We start from the raw sequence: 21635 nt of genomic DNA, 5'->3' as shown, positions 1-21635 counted from the left end.
CTTCCCACAGGTGTTGCAAGGGAAAACGTCTCCAGAAGTTGAGCCCTGCTTCCTTTGCTCACGCTTCTCCTTAATGGCCAGCGTTCTCTCGTTTCAAACGTCTTTATGCCACTAGAGCACAGCATCCTCCAGCGAGAGCAGTCAAGGGCATCAGTTTCCCAGGAAGCGATGTCTCTGTCATGGGCTTTGAGGTTTGTCTTCAAGGTGCCCTTGAAGCGCTTGCAGGGTCTTCCAAGTTCGCGGTGGCCTTCCTTCAGCTGGCCATACAAGAGAATCTTCAGGATCCTGCCGTCTGTCATGCGGACAACGTGTCCTGTCCAGCGTAGCTGGCACTGGATCAGCAGGCTTTCAGTGCTGGGCAGGCAGCTCCTCTCTAGGACCTGGAGGTTGGGGACCCTGTCTTGCCACTTTATGCCGAGGATCTTTCGTAGGCATCTGATGAAACTGCTCAAGTTGTTGAATGTGACGGTGATACGTCGTCCATGTTTCACAGCAGTACAACAAGGTGGTCAGCACAACAGCTCTGTAGGTTTTGATTTTGGTGCCTGCTATAACCCATGAAAAAACACAGCTGCTATGGTTTATACACCATGATTGTAAATTTTTATGTGAAACATGGGTTGTTCAAACCCGTTTTCAAAGCTGTTCATGGTGCATGTTTTGTTTATCCAGTGTGAAGCCAGTGGTAGTGGTTATCTGAGCAGGGAAACGCATGTTTGTTTTCATTTGGTATTTAAACAAATGTTCTACACATTGGTATTTACATTCTGCTTTGGAGTTGACCATGTTCTTCACAGGAAGGCGCTGTATGAATTGAATCATTGATAATAATGATAATGAAGGGCTCACACACGCGCGCGTGCAAACACACACCTACGTGCGCACACACACACACACACACACACACACATCACTGGAAAAAAATAAAGTACCTCCCTCACATAACAACAATAAGTGAAATGTTATCAACAGTGGCTTCAGCTTGACCATTGTGTGTGTGTGGCCGTGTCTGTATTCATGATGAATGACTGTGAAAGTATGTAATGATTACACATGACTGTGATCTACAGTATCAGTATCAGTAGCTCAAGGAGGCGTCACCGCGTTCGGTCAGATCCATATACGCTACACCACATCTCCCAAGGAGATGCCTGACCAGCAGTGTAACCCAACGCGCTTAGTCAGAGCTTGAGAAAAAGAATAAAATTTAAAAAAAAAAAGAAAAAAAAGAGAAATAAATAAAGTAAAAAAAACAACAACAACTGTGACTATTGTACAAAAGGTCCACATCAACTCGGCGTTTCAGCATTTTATGTCTTTTTGTATTTACACTGACTGACTGTGATTTTCGTGTATTGTTTGTGTAGCATACGCCACACATGAATTTGTTCGTTTGTTTTTTCTAGTTTAACGTCTTTTCACTGTAAGTGATATTAGACAAAAACATGTGAGGTGAAGAGAGAATGAGTCAGTTGTGAGCACAAATGAAACTTATTTATTGCTGAAATTAATTTGAAAGTTGAGACACATCAACTCGGCATTCCAGTATTTAATGTCTTTTATGTATTCACACTCAGTGACTGTGATTTTCGTGTATTGTGGTCAGGCTGAAGCCACTTTTGATAATATTTCATTTACTGCTGTTATGTGAGGGATGTACTATTTTTTTCCAGTGTGTGTGTGTGTGTGTGTGTGTGCGTGCGGGTGGACGTGCTTGCGGGCGGGCGGGTGGGTGCGTGCGTGCATGCGTGAGCCATATGTCTGAATGCATGCTCGCACACACACGCACACACGAATTTGTTTTATTGAGATGGTGATGTATTCTGCATTCTGTCTCCCAGCCGGCCCAGCAAGGAGGCCACGTCGTCAGCGCAGCTTTCGCCCGTCAAGAAACGCGTGAAGGAGAGCACCCCGTCCTCCCAGGCCGCCGACCTGCTGGCAGGGGGGGAAGATCTGCTGAGGGTGGCTGCCGGAGGGGGTGGTGTTGGTGGTGGCGGTGTAGGAGGAGGAGGAGGAGTGGGGGAGGGGTGGGGGGTGACCCACACTCTCATGCTGGACCCCCTCCCCCACCCCAGGACCCATGGTGGTAGGGGCCCTGACACTTTAGGGACGATCGTGATCCGCGACTCCCCGTCTCCGTCGCACAGCATCATCACCATCAGCTCCGACGACAGCGATGATGAGGGGGGCGAGCGCCGAGGTGGTGGCGGTCTGTCGTCCCAGCGACACCACCGTCATCGACACCACAGCCGACACCACCACCACCACCACCACCACCACAACCAACAGCAACAACAGCAGCAGCATAGGTCCCTGCAGGGCTCGGGGCGATCCAGGGGGTGAGTTTTAGTTTTGTTGGGGGGGGGGGGGGATCAGGGGGGGTGAGCTTTGGGTGTGTCTGTTTATTGTAACTATGATGGTGAGAGTGGTGATTACGATGATGACCGTGATCCATGATGATGATATGAGTTCTTATATAGCACCTATTCTCGGTGGGTGACCAAGCTCTGAGTGCTTTACAAACACAGAATCATTTGCACAGCATGCTGGCTACCTGAGTAGAGCTGTCTGACAGCTGCCATTTGGGCGCTCGTGATCTGTTTCATTCAGATGAGACGATAAACCGAGGTCCCGTGTGCAGCATACACTTAGCGCACGTAAAAGAACCCACGGCAACAAAAGGGTTGTTCCTGGCAAAATTCTGTAGAAAAATCTACTTGGATAGGAAAAACATTAAAAAAAAATTGCACGCAGGAAAAAATTTAAAAAATGGGTGGCGCTGTAGTGTAGCGACGCGCTCTCCCTGGGGAGAGCAGCCCGAATTTCACACAGAGAAATCTGTTGTGATAAAAAGAAAATACAAATACAAATGTTCTTGTTTACATAACCCACTGAACGCTAACATGGGTTACAGGATCTTTGATGTGCGTATTTGATCTTCTGTATGCAGACACACTCAAAGGGGGTGGGATGGGGGGGGTTCAGGTGCTAACAGGTCTGCACATAGGTTGACCTGGGAGATGGGAAAATTCTCCACCCATTACCCACCAGGCGTCGTTACCAAGATTCGAACCTGGGACCCTCAGATTGAAAGTCTAACGCTTTACCACTTTCACCTCTCGGCTGTTGACGATGACGGTGATTGTGATAATGATACTGATCGTGGTCACGATGATGATGATGATGATGATGACAGTGATGATGACTGCAGTAGTGCCGCTGATGATGATGATAGTGATAAAGATGACCACAATGACAGTGATAGTGGTGATAATGATGAAAGTGACAGTAGTGATGACGATAACGGTAACAGTGCTGACGATGACAATGATGATAGTGTTGGTGACAGTGATTGTGATAGTAATTAATAGTGGGATGACAATGATGGCGATAGTAGTGGTGATGGTGACAGGGATAGTATTAGTAATGACGGTGACAGTGATAGTGATGATGCATGTGAAAACAATGACGGCGATGGAGATGATAATGATGACAGTGAAAGTGGTGATGACGGTGAAAATGACGTGATGAGGATCATCACAATGATAGTAGTGATGACGGTGACAGTGATAATGATGACGACGAAAACGATGACATTGATATAGGAGGTGACGATGACTGAAAGTAGTGATGACGATGAAAATGATCGTGGTGACAGTCATGATGACAGTGGTAATGATAGTGACAGTGATAGTGGTGATGACAATGACAATGAAAAGTATTGATGATGATGAAAATGACCGTGGTGATGATCATCATCACGATCGTCATGAGGAGTGTTGGCGTAGAGGTAACACGTCCGCCTAGGAAGCGAGAGTCTGAGCGCACTTGTTCAAATCGCACTGGCAGTAACCAGTCTTTCCTCCCGCTCCACTAGACCTTGAGTGGTGGTCTGGGCGCTAGTCATTCTGATGAGACGATAAACCAAGGTCCCATTTTTTCAGCATGCATTTAGCGCACATAAAAGAACCCACGGCAACAAAAAGGGTTGTCCGTGGCAGAATTCTGTAGAAAAATCTGCTTTGATAGGAAAACAAATAAAAACTGCAGGAAAAAAAGAGAGAGAGAGAGAGAGAGAAAAGGGTGGCGCTCTCAGTGTAGCAACGCGCTCTCCCTGGGTGAGAGCAGCCCGAATTTCACACAGAGAAGTCTGTTGTGACAAAAGAGTAATACAAAAGAAACACAAACTACTGTGATAGTGAAGATGATGACGACGACGATGACAAGTGATGTGTGTGACTCTGCAGGCCCCGTGGAGAAGAAGTGCGAGGAGAGGAAGGTTACATGACGTCCAGCATCTCAGACAGCCACAGTGCTGCCTCTGCTGCCGGTGACAGTTTCGGTAAGTTTGTCCTCTGTCTTCTTCCTGTATTTCCTTCTTCGTCGTTGACTTCTACTACTACCGCTACTTCTTTTTCTTTTACTTCTGATTCTTCTACTTCTTCTTTTTCTTCAGCTTCTGATTCTTCTTCTTCTTATTCTGCTTCTTCTTTTTCTTTTTCTACTACTATTTCTTCTTTTTCTTTTTCTTCTACTTCTTTTTTTTTCTTCTTCTTCTGCTTCTTCTTCTTCTGCTTCTCTGTCCTGTCTCGTAGTCTAATGACCATAGGGGCAGCACCAATGACCAGGCAACCAGTTGCTTTGATTTCTTCTTCTTCGTCTTCTTCTTCTAATAGATTTCTTCTTTTAATGGACTGTTCCAGTTACTATTCTCATTCGTCGTTCTTATTATTTTATTTTATTTCATTTTATTTCTTTATTTTCATGTTTTGTGTCATTCTTTATTTTGTATGTTTTGTGTCGTTAAATGGGCAGAACTATTAAAAGGCCTTTACTGCACCTAATCCTTTTATCCATTAAAGATTTAATCAGTCTTCTTCTTCTCCTCCTTCTTCTTCTTCTGCTTAATCTTTTCTGCTTCTTTTTCTTCTGCTGCTTTATCATCTTCTGTCGGGTAGTCTAATGACCGTAGATGCAACACCAGTGGCCTGGCAACCAACCACTTACCTTCATTTTTTTGCTGTTCCTCCTCTCTCTCAGGGTATCGCTCAGTGTCAGGTCTGTCCATTCTGGGATGTTGTCCTCCTGTCTCCTCTTCTGTCTGCCTCTCCTCAGCCTTCCTGGCACTGTGTCTTAGCAGGTCAGCCTGATTGTGAGACGTGCCCATACCTCTTTGATTGTCGTTTTTTCCCTGTGGTTAGATCTTTATTTGGAGAAGAACCCGCAAGAAATAAAAGCGTTATCCATGGTAAACATTTTTTTAGGTGGAAATCGGCTTTGATAGTAAAATGGACACACATGCACACAGGGGAAAAAAAAGAGAAAGAAACGAGAAGAAGAAAAAAAAAAAAAAAATTTGCACAGAAAGATTTGTTGTGACGATAACACAGCACAGTACAAAATCTATGTGGTGTAGCTGGTGGTGTGTTGCTCAGGTTCTTTCTCTTTCTCCTCTCGCATTCACACTCACAGATGCAGGAGGGCATTTTCACTTCTTTCTCTCTTTACTGCTCCGAAGTCTGGGCAGATCTCATCTAACAGTCAGACTGCATTCACAACATCCGTTTCCAAATGCTCACGTTACAAGACGTTAAATCACAAGTGAATCATGCACGTGTAATTCTCCTTCCACATAACGCACACTCCTGGTCATGCATTGACAAGCGCACACACACACACAAGGTATGAACATTGGCACATTCAGTTATTAGTGTTAAATGAAGTATAGGCACATGCCTCACACTGTCGCATTTACATCCATCTTCAAGCATCTGTGTATTTGTGCTTGTGTGTAGACTTTGTGAATTTCCACTTTGGCACTGTGTGTGTATGTTTGTGTGTGTGTGTGCAAATATTGTGGGTTACCACTTGGCCCCAATTCCACAAATCAGGCTTCAAGCATCTTATATGTGTGTGTGTGTGTGTGTGTGTGTGTGTGTGTATGTGTGTGTGCAGACATTGTGCGTTGCCGACGCAGCAACAACCACCTTGTGGTTGTCGGGGGTGAAGGGGGAAGCCGTTTGGACGAGGAAGGGGCGGACAAGACACGCTTGATCAGTGTAGTAGGGGAGGGCAGCGGCAGCAGCACCAACAGCGCCGGTCTGCTCATGTCCACCGGCAGTAGCAGCAGCAGTTTGTGTCCTGTCGTCGGGGGCACTGAGCGACATGGCAAAAAGGTCAGTTTCACTTTCAGTTTCAGTTCCTCAAGGAGGCGTCACTGCGTTTCGGACAAGTCCATACATGCTACAGCACATCTGAAGTTTCAGTTTGTTTCATTTTCTCAGGGAGGTGTCGCAGCGTTCAGACAAATCCATGCACGCTACACCACGTCTGCAAGGTAAATGGCTGACCATCAACTTAACCCAATGTCCTTAGTCAGGCCTTAAGTACATGCATATATATATATATATGTTTGTGCAACAATCAGTGGACTTCTTCTTCAGAAGTTTTGCCGGAGGAGAACGCTCGTTGCCATGGGTTCTTTTTCAGTGCATGCTGCACATAAGACCTTGGTTTATCATCTCCGCCGAATGACTAGACACTCCAGATTGATTTTCCAGTCAGACTTGGGAGAAAGAGCAAGAGAAATTGTCAGCATTATCTTGAAACAATCTTTGCAGATGATCAGGTAAAAATAAAAGGCTTGATTGCTTTTGAAGGCTATGATGTGTATGCTTGTTGTAGTGTGGTGTGTATTGTGTATGTGTGCATGTGTATTTTGGTGTTGGATGTTGTGGATAGTGTGTGTGTGTGTGTGACAGAGAGAGGGAAAATGGTAAGGGAAAGGGTATGTGGAAAGGTGGGGAGGAGGTTGAGGGGGTGGGGGGAGGAGTTGATACAAACAGTCTAAGGTGTGTGTGAACATGTTAGTTTACACATGCATCATGTGCGTGACTGACTTTAGATCATGAATTTTGTCCTCTCCACCCCTTCAACCCCCCGCCCCCTCTCCAAACAGCAAGTGACGTTCACGCCAGTCCGGCAGGAGACAGGGCTGGACCCGCAGGCCCCACCCCACCCCCACAACAACCCCCTGCCCTCCTCCACCCACCCCCCGCCCCCCCAGCCTGGCCACACCCACCACGCTGCCCACACCACCCAGCAGCCGCGCAACACGTTGGGCTACTTCGTCGTGGGTGGCGGCGGCAACAACAACTCCACCCTGCCCTCCTCCTCCTCCTCTTCCTCCGCCACCTCCTCCTCTGCGGCCCCAGGCCCCCCTGCCGCCTCGTCCTCCTCCTCCTCCTCGGGGGGTGGTGGGGGAGGGTCCCACGTGCCCATCACCCCCATAGGTCACGAGGTGACGACCTCCAGGAACAGTCGCGCCGCCCGGGAGGCCAAGGTCGCGCCCTACATTCCAAAGTCGGAGCCCAGTCTGCTGTTGGGGTCTGGGCAGGGGTCAGGGCAGCAGACGTCGTCGTCTTCTTCGTCGTCCCACCCCCACCACCACCACCCTCACCCCCACCCCCACCACCTCCCTCCCCACCCCCACCCTCACCCCCACCCCAGTGTGGAGAGGATCAAGTCCAACCGGAGTCCTCGGCCTGATGTGAGTTGTTCTTTCTTCCCTGGCGTGTATTTTTCTTTCCCCTCATTTTGTGTGTGTGTGTGTGTGTTTGATCCTGTGAGTTTTTCTTTGCTTGTCTGCATTTTTTCTTTTTCTTTTCTTTTTTTTTCTTTTACAACGTTTCACTTGAAGTGATGTTAGATGTGAAATGTGAGAGTGTGCTTTGTGTGTAAGCATGCTTGTACAAGACCAGACTGGAACATGTGAACTCTTAATGACATTTTGTGTTCACCACCAGAACATGTGAACCCTAATACTATGTCTTGACCAGAACATGTGAACCCTAATACTACTTTGTCTTGACCAGAACATGCGAACCCTAATACTACTTTGTCTTGACCAGAACATGCGAACCCTAATACTACTTTGTCTTGACCAGAACATGCGAACCCTAACACTACTTTGTCTTGACCAGAACATGCGAACCCTAATACTACTATTGTCTTGACCAGAACATGCGAACCCTAACACTACTTTGTCTTGACCAGAACATGCGAACCCTAATACTACTATTGTCTTGACCAGAACATGCGAACCCTAACACTACTTTGTCTTGACCAGAACATGTGAACCCTAATACTACTTTGTCTTGACCAGAACATGCGAACCCTAATACTACTATTGTCTTGACCAGAACATGCGAACCCTAACACTACTTTGTCTTGACCAGAACATGCGAACCCTAACACTACTTTGTCTTGGCCAGAACATGCGAACCCTAATGCTACTTTGTCTTGACCAGAACATGTGAACCCTAATACTACTATTGTCTTGACCAGAACATGCGAACCCTAACACTACTTTGTCTTGACCAGAACATGCGAACCCTAATACTACTTTGTCTTGACCAGAACATGCGAACCCTAATACTACTTTGTCTTGACCAGAACATGTGAACCCTAATACTACTATTGTCTTGACCAGAACATGCGAACCCTAACACTACTTTGTCTTGACCAGAACATGCGAACCCTAACACTACTTTGTCTTGACCAGAACATGTGAACCCTAATACTACTTTGTCTTGACCAGAACATGCGAACCCTAATACTACTATTGTCTTGACCAGAACATGCGAACCCTAACACTACTTTGTCTTGACCAGAACATGCGAACCCTAACACTACTTTGTCTTGGCCAGAACATGCGAACCCTAATGCTACTTTGTCTTGACCAGAACATGTGAACCCTAATACTACTATTGTCTTGACCAGAACATGCGAACCCTAACACTACTTTGTCTTGACCAGAACATGCGAACCCTAATACTACTTTGTCTTGACCAGAACATGCGAACCCTAATACTACTTTGTCTTGACCAGAACATGCGAACCCTAATACTACTATTGTCTTGACCAGAACATGCGAACCCTAACACTACTTTGTCTTGACCAGAACATGCGAACCCTAATACTACTATTGTCTTGACCAGAACATGCGAACCCTAACACTACTTTGTCTTGACCAGAACATGTGAACCCTAATACTACTTTGTCTTGACCAGAACATGCGAACCCTAATACTACTATTGTCTTGACCAGAACATGCGAACCCTAACACTACTTTGTCTTGACCAGAACATGCGAACCCTAACACTACTTTGTCTTGGCCAGAACATGCGAACCCTAATGCTACTTTGTCTTGACCAGAACATGTGAACCCTAATACTACTATTGTCTTGACCAGAACATGCGAACCCTAACACTACTTTGTCTTGACCAGAACATGCGAACCCTAATACTACTTTGTCTTGACCAGAACATGCGAACCCTAATACTACTTTGTCTTGACCAGAACATGCGAACCCTAATACTACTATTGTCTTGACCAGAACATGCGAACCCTAACACTACTTTGTCTTGACCAGAACATGTGAACCCTAATACTACTTTGTCTTGACCAGAACATGCGAACCCTAATACTACTATTGTCTTGACCATAACATGCGAACCCTAACACTACTTTGTCTTGACCAGAACATGCGAACCCTAACACTACTTTGTCTTGACCAGAACATGCGAACCCTAACACTACTTTGTCTTGACCAGAACAAGTGAACCCTAACACTACTTTGTCTTGACCAGAACATGCGAACCCAAATACTACTTTGTCTTGACCAGAACATGCGAACCCTAACACTACTTTGTCTTGACCAGAACATGCGAACCCTAACACTACTTTGTCTTGACCAGAACATGCGAACCCTAACACTACTTTGTCTTGACCAGAACATGCGAACCCTAACGGTACTTTGTCTTGACCAGAACATGCGAACCCTAACACTACTTTGTCTTGACCAGAACATGCGAACCCTAACACTACTTTGTCTTGACCAGAACATGTGAACCCTAATACTACTATTGTCTTGACCAGAACGTGCGAACCCTAACACTACTTTGTCTTGACCAGAACATGCGAACCCTAACACTACTTTGTCTTGACCAGAACATGCGAACCCTAATACTACTATTGTCTTGACCAGAACATGCGAACCCTAACACTACTTTGTCTTGACCAGAACAAGTGAACCCTAACACTACTTTGTCTTGACCAGAACATGCGAACCCAAATACTACTTTGTCTTGACCATAACATGCGAACCCTAATACTACTATTGTCTTGACCAGAACATGCGAACCCTAATACTACTATTGTCTTGACCAGAACATGCGAACCCTAACACTACTTTGTCTTGACCAGAACATGCGAACCCTAATACTACTTTGTCTTGACCAGAACATGCGAACCTTAACACTACTTTGTCTTGACCAGAACATGCGAACCTTAACACTACTTTGTCTTGACCAGTACATGTGAACCGTAATACTACCGTGAACTCCAGTGATTATGTTTTTTCTTGACCAGAACATGTTATTAGAATAGAACAGAATAGAATAGAATATGTCTTTATTACCAAGTGTACTGGGGTCACAAGGAATATTGTAGAATATTTGAACCAGAGCAGAACATTTGAACCCTAACGATGACGTTTTGTGTTGCCCAGAACATGTTAGTAGAACATGTGAACCAGACCAGAACATGTGGACCCTAACGATGACGGTGTTTTTTTTGTGTGTTTTTTGTTTTTTTTTTAAAACGTTGCCCAGAACATGTTAGAAGAACATGTGAACCAGACCAGAACGTGTGAACCGGACCAGAACATATGGAATGAACCCTAACAATGACGTTTTTTTTTTTTCCCCGTTGCCCAGGCGGAGATCTCGTCAGCGGCGGCCCAGGGCAAGCTTGCCTATGTGTCACCCACTGTGCGGTCCATGCCATCGTCGTCCTCCTCCAGTCACAGGGCGGCCATCGGCTCCCACACCCACACCCACACCCACGCCGGGGCCTCCACCTCCCGCCTCCACCCGGCCGCCCCACCAGCCAACGTCAGCCTGAGCCGGGGGGGTGTGGGGGCGTCAGGGGCGGGCATGGGGCAGCTGTCGCCCGTGCAGATCGGACAGCCCTTGCTGCTGAACGCCTCGTCCCAGCTGGAAGTGCGCAGGTAAGGAGGGAGTGGGAGGGGAGAGGGGGTGTGGATGTTTTGTTCTGGGGCAGGACAGGGGCTCCTTGTGAAGGGGTAGTGAGACTGGGGGGATTGGGAGGGACAGGAGATAAGCAGCAGTTTGTGTGTGTGTGTGTGTATGTGTGTGTTTGATGGGTCTGCACTGAAACAAAGGTTGAAATGGAAGGGCAAGATCAGCACTCTGTTGTTATAAATGTGCAAATGAATCTGCCCCTTTTTTTGATTTTTCTTCTTTTTAATTTTTTTTTGTTTTATTTTTTTTTTTATAGTATCTCTTTTTCCGAAATATAATGGAATGATTCAGAACTCGCAGTGTAATTTCAGGTGATGCCTTCATGCAGTTAGTTGGTGTTTCAGCTCTTTCATACTTTGTGATCAGATTGAGGGGAAGTAAGGAACACCACTTTGTAATCGGATTGAGAGGAATTAAGGAACACAGTACTTTGTTATCAGATTGAGGGGAATTAAGGAACACGGTACTTTATCAGATTGAGGGGAATTAAGGAACACAGTACTTTGCAATCAGATTGAGGGGAATTATGGAACACAGTACTTTGCAATCAGATTGAGGGGAATTAAGGAACATGGTTCCTTTGCAATCAGATTGAGGGGAATTAAGGAACACGGTACTTTGTTATCAGATTGAGGGGAATTAAGGAACACAGTACTTTGCAATCAGATTGAGGGGAATTAAGGAACATAGTTCTTTGCAATCAGATTGAGGGGAATTAAGGAACACAGTACTTTATCAGATTGAGGGGAATTAAGGAACACAGTACTTTGTTATCAGATTGAGGGGAATTAAGGAACACGGTACTTTGTTATCAGATTGAGGGGAATTATGGAACACAGTACTTTGCAATCAGATTGAGGGGAATTAAGGAACATGTTTCCTTTGCAATCAGATTGAGGGGAATTAAGGAACACAGTACTTTATCAGATTGAGGGGAATTAAGGATATAACACAGTACTTTGCAATCAGATTGAGGGGAATTAAGGAACATTGTACTTTGTTATTAAGGATCGCTGTTAAAAAATAGGTTTTGACATATGCGGGAGTGGCTTTTTTTTTTTTTTTTGCTTTGTTTTTTGTCAGCAATGTTTGAGAGACATCAGAGTGGCTTTTTTTTGTTGTTGTTGTTGTTGTTGCAATGTTTGCAAGTATAGCATTTGGACACATGCATGTGCATCACACAGACACACACACACACACACACACACACATTTGATCATAAACCGCACATTACTCATTACACATTACACATCTTATGTATGGATGGTGCTGATGACTAGATCTTCAGGTAAATGATTGTTGATTGCATGCTTTTCTTTATTCATACTGGATTTGTTCGAGAGACAGGGCATTGACTGCTTTGGGGGAAAAAGTTATTGGCAAAGCAGTTGGTTTTGGTTCTAACGCTTCTGTACAGGTAACCCGAGGGGAGCATCTTGAAAATCCCAAAAGCTTGATGTGATTTGTCTTGGCTGATTGATTTTGCTTTTATGAGTAGCTGCTTATATTTGTCATCTAGGGAAGGTAGATAAGCTTCGACAATCTTGCTGGCAGTTTTTACTATTCTGTTCAGGGCTGCGGTTTCTGCCTTTGAAATGTTTCTGCAGCAAATGATGCTTGTGTCCTCAGCAGTATGTTGATGATGTGGACGTGACGATGACTTGTGTCCACAGCGACTACCGCCACGGGGCCTCCACCTCCCTGCACGGCTCCCCCCTCCACCACCACTACCACCTGGTCCCTGCCGCCCACCAGCAGCACCAGATGGCTGCTGCTGCCCTCACCGCGGCCACGGCTGCAGCAGCCGCTGCCGCCGCCAGCGTGGGCAGCTACGGGCCCTTCTCGCCCTCGGTGCCGCCCCCTCCCGCCCACCAGAGCCCGCGGCACGTGCAGTACACGGCGCACCCCCTCCCCGCTCACATGCACCCGGTGCTGCACACCTCCTCCATCCCATCCTTCCCCTCCACCGCCCAGGTCCACCACCACCACCCCCACCCTCACCACCACCACTACGCGGCGGGTGGTGGGGGGGGCGCCGCCAGCTACCTGAACTCTGCCCCGACCTCGGCTGGGGTCTACACCACCTACCAGATTGGCCCCATCAAGGCCAGGCCCTACCAGTACTTTGCTTGAGGCTTGGGGAGGGTTTTGTGGAGGAGGAGGGTTGTTTGTACTAGTACTTTGCCTGAGGCTTGAGGAGGGTTTTTGAGGAAGGGGGCCGTTTGTACTGGTACTTTGCCTGAGGCTTGAGGAGGGTTTTTGAGGAAGGGGGCCGTTTGTACTGGTACTTTGCCTGAGGTTTGAGGAGGGTTTCTGACGAAGGGGGCCGTTTGTACTGGTACTTAGCCTGAGGTTTGAGGAGGGTTTTGGAGAATGGGGGTGGTTTGTACCGATGCTTTGCCTGAGACTGTAGGGCATTTGAGGAAGAGTGGGATGTACTGGTACGTTGCCTGAAATATGAGGCTTGAAGAGAGAGAAGGAAACGAGTGATACACAATGAAGAAGCGGGAAAAATGAAACAACCAGTGTATGAAAAGGTTTAGGGTACAGCGACATGAGACTCCCCTGATTTTGCCTTATAGGGGGAATAGGGAGAGGCAGAGAGAGAGAGAGACCGTAGGGAAGGGGTAGAGGGGAGAGAGAGAGAGAGAGAGAGAAAGCAGTAGATCTCGAGAGAAAGATGGAGAATATGGTGGAGCAAAAGGAGGGTGAGTCTTCTTTGCTTGCATTGCTCCAGTCCTTTTGCAAGTGGATGGCATGAAGATTGAAAAAAACAAACAAACCAATCCTCTCAACTGGATTGTGATTGATTGAAGCTGAAGCTTTTTTATGCCATGTTGAAGGTTTAGTATCAGACTGGTTTAGTTATTGTTTTGCTTGTTGTTGTTTTTTTTTTTCTCTTTTTCTTTTTCTTTGGGGAGAAAAGAAAGAGGAAGGGGAAGAATGGGATAGCGGGAAGTTGGTAAGATAGCTCGTTTGCTTTGCTGGGAAAAGGTTGTTGGATGAAGCTTGCAAAAGGCTCATATCTGAGACACCAGTTTTCCCTTCTTACCTCCTCTCCTCTCTTCCTTTTGTATTATCATTGTTTTGTAGCCTGCAGTTATATATCTTTCTTATTAGTAGTATTCCTCCTGTTGTATCTGCTGCCTTGTTATTATTTATCTTATTAGTCGTATTCTTACTGATGTAGCTGCTGTCATCATCATCATGATTGTTGGTTGTCAGCATTGCTAGGTTTACGCTTCAGTCACACTGCTGTAGTTCTTGCCATTGTTTGAATTAAAACCCGAAGCTGAAGAGGAGAGACGAGGTGGGAGTGGAAACGGTGGAACAGGTCCGTGACTGAAGAAGGCGCCCGTACGCTGGCAGAGTTGTGGGTTTCAAAAATGCCTGCAGCGCAAGTGGTGGTATGATTTTCTCGTGCTGAAAGTTTCTGCTGAATTGTTGTGGAGAGGGAAAAGAGTCGGATCCTGTGGGTGTGTCAAGACTGACCCCGCTTGGCGGTCTGGAGAAAGGAATGAATGCCATTGGGTTGAAAAAAAAATGTTTGAGGGGTGTTCAAAGAAGAGAGAAAAGCTGTGTTCCTGAGAGCGTCCAGCAGTTTTCAGGGCATGGTCATGTCATCGTGGTACTGTCTGTACCCGTGATTGTCCTTTTCAGCCAGCTTGAAATGAAATCTTCTGTCTTTCTGTTGTTTCTTTTTTCTTTTTCTTTTCTTTTTCTGTGTTCTGAAAAAGCCAGGTTTCGCTGTATATATTCACAGCCCTTTATAGCTCAATGAGCGCTTGTGTTGGGTTGGTGTTTGAGGGCAAAGAATGTATATAATGTTTTGCTGTGGAAAGGGAGCTTGATTTAGTTTGGGTTTTTTTTCTGCACCATGTCTCGTGTCTGCTTGGGACTGCTCAGTCCTCTGCTACTGCTCAGGATTGAAAAAATATTTTCTTGTGTGAGCAAGGAATAGACAAGAACCTGAAAGAAGAGGAGGTAAGATTTGAACGTGGTGAGATTCCTCCTCAGTCGGTGAATCGTATGGTGAGCAGGCCTACTGTCCTGTTTTGCTTCTTGGTGAAGTTTCTGTTCCTCACTGCACACCACGAAGATGTCACCATCACTGAATGACGTCACACACCTCTGTATCGCCTTTGGGTCACCGCGTTTCCAACACAATGCATTTTGCCACTTCCCCATCTGTGACAGGAAAATGATGTAAGTGTTGGTGGCCATGGCTATAATGTGATTTTGAAGATTTGTTGTTGTTGGTTTTCTTCTTTCCTTTTTTTTTTTTGGTCTCTTTTGTCTTGTTCACCATTTTCCCTGACAAGTGTTTGCTGATTTCAGTCTTCTTCAGTGGTTGGTTAGTTCCAGTTGTTGTCTTGGAGATTCATGTTTATTTCATCGTGTTCTTGTTTTGTGGGCAACAACACCTCCCTTCAGTCCTCTGCACCTGTGGCTTGGGGGGTGTGGAGGGGGGTCGGGGGGGGGGTGGGGGGGTGGGGGGACACAAGCGATTGATTACAACAGTAAGAATTTTCCCAAGTCTGCCGTGATTCTGTTGGCTCGGGGAACATTTACTGCTGGGCAAACTAAGTGCATGCTATGACAGCTTGTTTGACCCAGTTCAGGTTGATTTCCTTGTTGAAAAGTTAAGAACTGTTGTGCTGTTCTTTGCCAGTTCCTGTCTCTTTCATGATGAAGATTTCACGTCAGTGTTGTTGTTTTCCTGACAACAGCTTTGTCTTGCATCGTCGTGCATGAGTCACTGAATGGGGAAGGTGTCGGGTGAAATCACTTGCTGACAATTTTTTTTTTTTTTTTTTTTTGTGGCTGATTTCAGATTTGAACTGCCGGTCACTCTTTGTCTGTTCCCTTCTCTGTCGTTTCTGATCTCACCTGAACCGTTTGAAGATGTTGGAATACTCTTTGTTGTTGTGTGTTTGTGTCGGCACTTGAAGGAAATACTCTTTGTTCTTGTCTTCTGTTTCTCTTCTTTTGCGGTAACGTTTTTTTCTCGGCATCTTCACTCTGTTCATCACTGTGTCATTCCATCCAGTTTCAGTGGACAGTCTTCATCAAGTAATTAGTCCCTCCATCTTTCTCTTAGGACTTCTTTTCTGATCGTTTTTGCTTTGTATTGTATTGTGTTTCTGTTTTGTCACAACAGACTTTGTGTGAAATTCTGGCTGCTTTCCCTTGGAAGAGGGTGTTGCCACAGTACAGTACCATCCATCTTTGTAGATAATCGGGGGAAAAAAAAAAATCCCATCAGTGGCTGATTTTGAAGTGTTGTTTAACGAACTATTGGTGTTCACCTTTAAGGTCAGGTTGTTCCAGCCTGTTGTCTAGTTCTGGGGTCTGGTGTTTGTGGCAGTGTTTGGTCAAGCTGGGAACAAGGTGAGGATGATCTGTCCGCATCGGACCGTATTGTTTTCTGCCAGAGGGCAGTCGACTGTCCCATGAGGCTGTGGTGGTCTGGACATTGGCCTTGACCTTGACTGACAGGTCAGGTGTTGCAGATTGTGTTTTGAGTCCCTGGATTGTAGGGCAGTTGGTAGGGATGAAGTACAGAATAGAGATGGGGAAAGAGGGTGTGGCTGGGGAAGGGAAGGGGATCAGAGGATAGATGTTTAGGGGTTGAGGTTCTTGGCTGTTGGTCTGGATATCGGCTCTTACTGTGGCAAGGGTTGCAGGAAAGGAAAAACGGTGATGGGCGTGAGAAAAGAGTGATGGTTTGTCATTTTCACTTTTGCCTTGTCCACATCTTTCTTTCCCTTTTCCTTTTTTTTATTGTGTCAGTGGAAGGAATTGTTAGGGTGTACTCCAAAGGAGAGGGAAAGTTCTTTGCTCTTAGGAGGGCATGGGAGGGGGGGGGGGTGTAAGTAATTTCATGGAAGAATTGTTGATCGATTACAGAATAAGTCTTCTGTGAGCGTATGAAGAGAATAGAAATGACACGCTGTCTTTGAATCGATTCTTTTGTCCGTGAAATGAAAAAGTCACCACAGTTTGGTTTTCAGGCTGACAGTATTGATGACCCAGGTTAGTAGCTTGTGGTATGGCTTTGAAGAGGGTATGAAACATAAATTGCCCAAGGTTAGTAGCTTGTGGTATGGCTTTGCAGAGGGTATGAAACATAAAATGCCCAAGATTAGTAGCTTGTGGTATGGCTTTGCAGAGGGTATGAAACATAAATTGCCCAAGGTTAGTAGCTTGTGGTATGGCTTTGAAGAGGGTATGAAACATAAATTGCCCAAGGTTAGTAGCTTGTGGTATGGCTTTGAAGAGGGTATGAAACATAAATTGCCCAAGGTTAGTAGCTTGTATGGCTTTGAAGAGGGTATAAAACATAAATTGCCCAAGATCAGTAGCTTGTGGTATGGCTTTGAAGAGGGAATGAAACATAAATTGCCCAAGGTTAGTAGCTTGTGGTATGGCTTTGAAGAGGGTATGAAACATTGTAAATTAAAAAGTGTGTATTTGTTGATAGAGAAGTGGGTGGTGTGAAGTGGGGCATTTATGATCCATGTAATTGTACATTGACCTTCGCATTGAAAGGTTTTCAAAACTCACCAGCAAGGATGGAGGAAGTTAAAGTGATGGCAAAAAAAAAAAAAAAAAAAAAAAAAAAATGCAGTGTCATTTGTTTCGGAAAGGTTTATATATCGATTGTTATTTGGCTGGATATAAAAAAAACAACAAGACTATCAGCTGGGAAAGTGGACTTGTAATTGAATTAGACTGAAAAAAAAGGGAAGAAAATTTGGCTGGAGCTAGTGGGCTTGGGAAAAGTTAAGACATTGCTCTGATGGAAGGGAGAAAACTCCTCACTGATGTTTGGAATGCCAGGGTTACCTGGGCTTGCCACTGCAGTTTACTGGAATTCCTGCCCTTTGTCACTCTTCTTGTCTTGAATCATCATTTCAGTCTGATGATAGTTTGCTGTTCAATCTGTGAAAATTGTTACCGATAGTAGTTTTTGTTTTGTTTTGGTTCTGTGCAGGTTTATTATTGTTGGGTTTAGTGCCGTTTCTTGTTACTTTTTTAAATTGTTAATTCTCTCTTTTCTTTTGCTTAATCACCTTGTTCATTTGGTGTTCTTCTTGATCCTGAATTGGAGTATAACATTGGTTTGTTGTTGTTGTTTTTATAATATTGTTCACCGGAGTCTGAATATGTGTGAATCTCCATTTTGTATATAGCTAAAACGTGTGTATATCTTTCGAAGTCAGTGGATGTTGCTTGAACACACCTGTGGATAGTGGTTTTCATCATGTCTAAAGGTAGTTTTCTTCTTCTTTTTTTTTTCCTTTTTCTTTTCTGTGGTGCATGGTGTGTGGTGGATGTGTAAATGTATATATATATATATACATATATGAATGAATATATAAATGACTGGTATTACTCAGACTGTACAGTAGTCTTTCACTGGTGATTGGAATGTTAACGTCTTTCAATAAATAGGAGACACGATGAATTGAAGGAGGTAGATTGCGACATGTTTAGTCTTGGGCTGAGAACATGAGACCTTGCAAAATCTGAACCAGCACCTTCTTTCCCCCCCCCCCTCCCCCCCCACCATCCAAGTTAATCCAAACCTATACCTTTACAGCAAGGCCTTAGTCTTTTCTGACTAGGGTTTTTTTCTTTTTTTTAAAATTTATTATTTTTTTATTTTATATAAATTATTATTTATTTATTCATTTATTTATTTATGTACGCTTATAGTTGACTTCATCAAGTATTTGCGCCCAATACATATTATTATTAGTAGTAGTAGTTCTTTTTTATGTATTTATCTATTATTTATTCGCTTTTTTTTCTCTCAAGGCCTGACTAAGCGCATTGGGTTAACGCTGCTGGTCAGGCATCTGCTTGGCAGATGTGGTGTAGCGTATATGGATTTGTCCAAACGCAGTGACGCCTCCTTGAGCTACTGTAACTGAAACTGGAACTGATGAAGAGGTGTGCGCTTTCTTTTTGTCTGTTCCTTTTATACATCTTTCTGCAGTTTGATTTTCTAGTCGGCTTCGGGTGTGTGATGAGGTGACAGCCCGAGTCAGTAGAGTATGGTTTTGTGGAGGCTTTAAACATAGTGTCGTCCTGCTCTATTGTGTGTATATGAACATGGTGTTCGAAGTTATGCTTTTTGTTCTTGGGGGGGATGTTCCCTTATTTTGTTTTTATTTATACCGAAAAGAGATGGGGCATGCCCCCTTTGTTTCCTTTCTTTTTTTTTTCTTTTATGAATGAGGAGTTAAGAAAAACAGCATTTAATAAATGAATCAGGTGATGTTGTTTTGTACTCTGTTAATATATTATAATAATCCTCTGCTCCATTTGTTTTTCTTGAGATGTGGAAACACAAATCATGAGTAGTGATCATTTCATGAAAATTGTTGATATCTTTGTATAGTTATCGTTTCTTTCATGGAGCAAATAAATACGCAGTTTGTACACAAGTGTTGCAAGTGTATTCTCTTTCACAGTTAAAAAAAAAAAAAAATTTCAGTTTCGATTTTGTTCACAGAGCAGACATAAATCTGTAGACATTGTTGTATGTATTTTCCCTTTGGCTATTAATTTTTTTATTTAAAAAAATCCTTTTTGTTCACAGAGAAAACATAAATCTGTACCCATCTTGAATATGTACATTCTTTTTGTATTTTCTTTTTCAAATTCCATTATGTTCACAGAGCAAACACAAATTTGTAGATAGCGTTGTATGTTTATTCTCTTGCACATTAATTAAATAAAAAAAATCATTTAATTTTGATCATTGAGCAAATGTAAATCTGTACAAAAGTCTTGCATGTGTATTCTTATTCTTGTATTTTGATTTAAAAAAATTTTTTTTTTCTTCAAAGCCAGATCATTGCATTTTGTTCAGTACATGTTTGCATTCAATGTTTTGTTAGTTTGCAATAATGAAAGGCAGGAAGACAGATGTGTGTGTAGAAAGAATGCGAAGCAAGTAAGAAGAAAAGGTGGCGGGGTAACGGTGGTTGCGAGGGGAGGGGCGCAGTTGGGAAACGAGTTGGGTTTCTCAGACTTCATAAGATACTGAGTGTCAAGTTCAAAGTCAGTGTGGGGGTTATTTATTTGTGTGTGTGTGTATGTGTGTGTGTGTGTGAATTCTTTATCACTTCATGTTTGTGTGAGCTGTTCATTTTCGTTTTTGTTAATATGAATTCAATTTAGTTGGTTACTGTCCGTCTTAGTGTTTGAAGTCACAGGGTGGGTGGGGTCGGGGTGGACAGCTTCAAAATGAACAAATAATTTGAGTCGGTAATTCAGCACAGTCTGTGACAGTATGTTGTTTTATTTCTTTTTTTTCTTTTTTTCTTCTTCTTTAAAAAAATTTTTTTTTTTACCTTTTTTATTATTATAAAGTATGGGGGGATGCTTTAACTCTTCAATTCAGTAATTAGGACAGAAAAATGCAGCACCTTTTCAATAACGTGTTACTAATGTGATAATTGATGGAATGAGTAATAAGTTAATGTTCATTGGGTAATTGATGGAATATGAGTAATAAGTTGATGTTCATAGGCTGCTTTCATGGAATGGTTTTCATTCATTGTATGTGCTTGTGGGATGGGGGTGGGGTGAGGGGGACAGTTTTTGACCGATCAGAAATTGGTATTTGTTTATTGATGGATATGTTCATTTTGTACATACAGAGAATGAAAAAAAAAATGTGTGTGTGTGTGTGTTTGTCTTTTCCATTTGACACATTTCATAATGGGCTTGGTCGCTGGAATTGAATTGGGATGAATGTCAGCATGTATCATAAACCTGTGATTATGGACTTACTATCGGCTCTTCTCTTCTTTAGTCAGGGTGGTCTGTTTGTTTTTTGCCCTGACGCAGGATTGGAAAGCTCTCTCTGTCTGTCTAGTATCTGTCTGTCTGCCAATCTCTCTCTCGCTCTCTCTCTGTGTGTGCCCAGTTTCCAGCTTCTGAACTTTTGCCAGCTGTCTTTAAAGTCTTGCCCTTTCCCTTTCTTTGTCCATGTCCCACACTGTTCCCCTTCAAAGTCATCCATATCTTGTCAGCGTGCGGTGCAACTTTTGCTGATTTCCTTTTGGCCACCTCTGGTTGGTTCACGATGGTTGTAAATATCTTGACACTTAATTGGAGGTTTGGACGTGTGTATTTATTGTTCTTGAATCGGTTTGGAGTTCACAACTACTACTACTACTACTATTACTACAGGAGATGCTATGTTTGGTGTGTGTAGGTGAAATCAGTGGTGGTGTCTTTGTTCTTTGACTTAAGGTAGACGGTTTCTCCTTTTTTGTGTTTGATGGAGTGTGGTGTTCGGCTGCTTTCCAGGTTCCTGAACCTCCATTGGTCTTTTAAAAAAAAATATATTATTTTATTTTTATTTTTATTTATTTTTTTTTTTTTATACATCAATACTTCTGTTGGTATCTTTGACTTTTATCATCATAAATCACTGTATATTTTTTGTCTCTTTCACTGGATTGTAATTACAGTGGATTACCTTTATATATATATATATATATATA

The 21635-nt window shown here is 43.8% G+C and overlaps 1 protein-coding gene across 2 annotated transcripts in view; it reads left to right on the top strand.

The window, feature by feature from the left end:
• The window catches only part of LOC143286753 (uncharacterized), an 85811-nt gene extending 70261 nt beyond the window's left edge, over positions 1–15550 (top strand). For both annotated transcript variants that reach the window (XM_076594488.1, XM_076594487.1), the window contains 6 exons: positions 1842–2339; positions 4248–4342; positions 5956–6176; positions 6959–7549; positions 10780–11072; positions 12780–15550. In XM_076594488.1, the coding sequence (XP_076450603.1) occupies positions 1842–2339; positions 4248–4342; positions 5956–6176; positions 6959–7549; positions 10780–11072; positions 12780–13239 (2158 nt within the window). In that variant the 3' untranslated portion in view covers positions 13240–15550. The remainder of the gene's footprint in view (positions 1–1841; positions 2340–4247; positions 4343–5955; positions 6177–6958; positions 7550–10779; positions 11073–12779) is intronic.
• The last annotated feature ends 6085 nt before the right edge of the window (positions 15551–21635 follow it).

The sequence above is a fragment of the Babylonia areolata genome, chromosome 10 (genome assembly GCF_041734735.1).
Source record: "Babylonia areolata isolate BAREFJ2019XMU chromosome 10, ASM4173473v1, whole genome shotgun sequence".
Taxonomy (NCBI): Eukaryota; Metazoa; Mollusca; class Gastropoda; order Neogastropoda; family Buccinidae; genus Babylonia; species Babylonia areolata.
The sequence above is the reverse complement of the archived record's forward strand: the minus strand, read 5'-3'. Positions and strand labels throughout refer to the sequence as shown.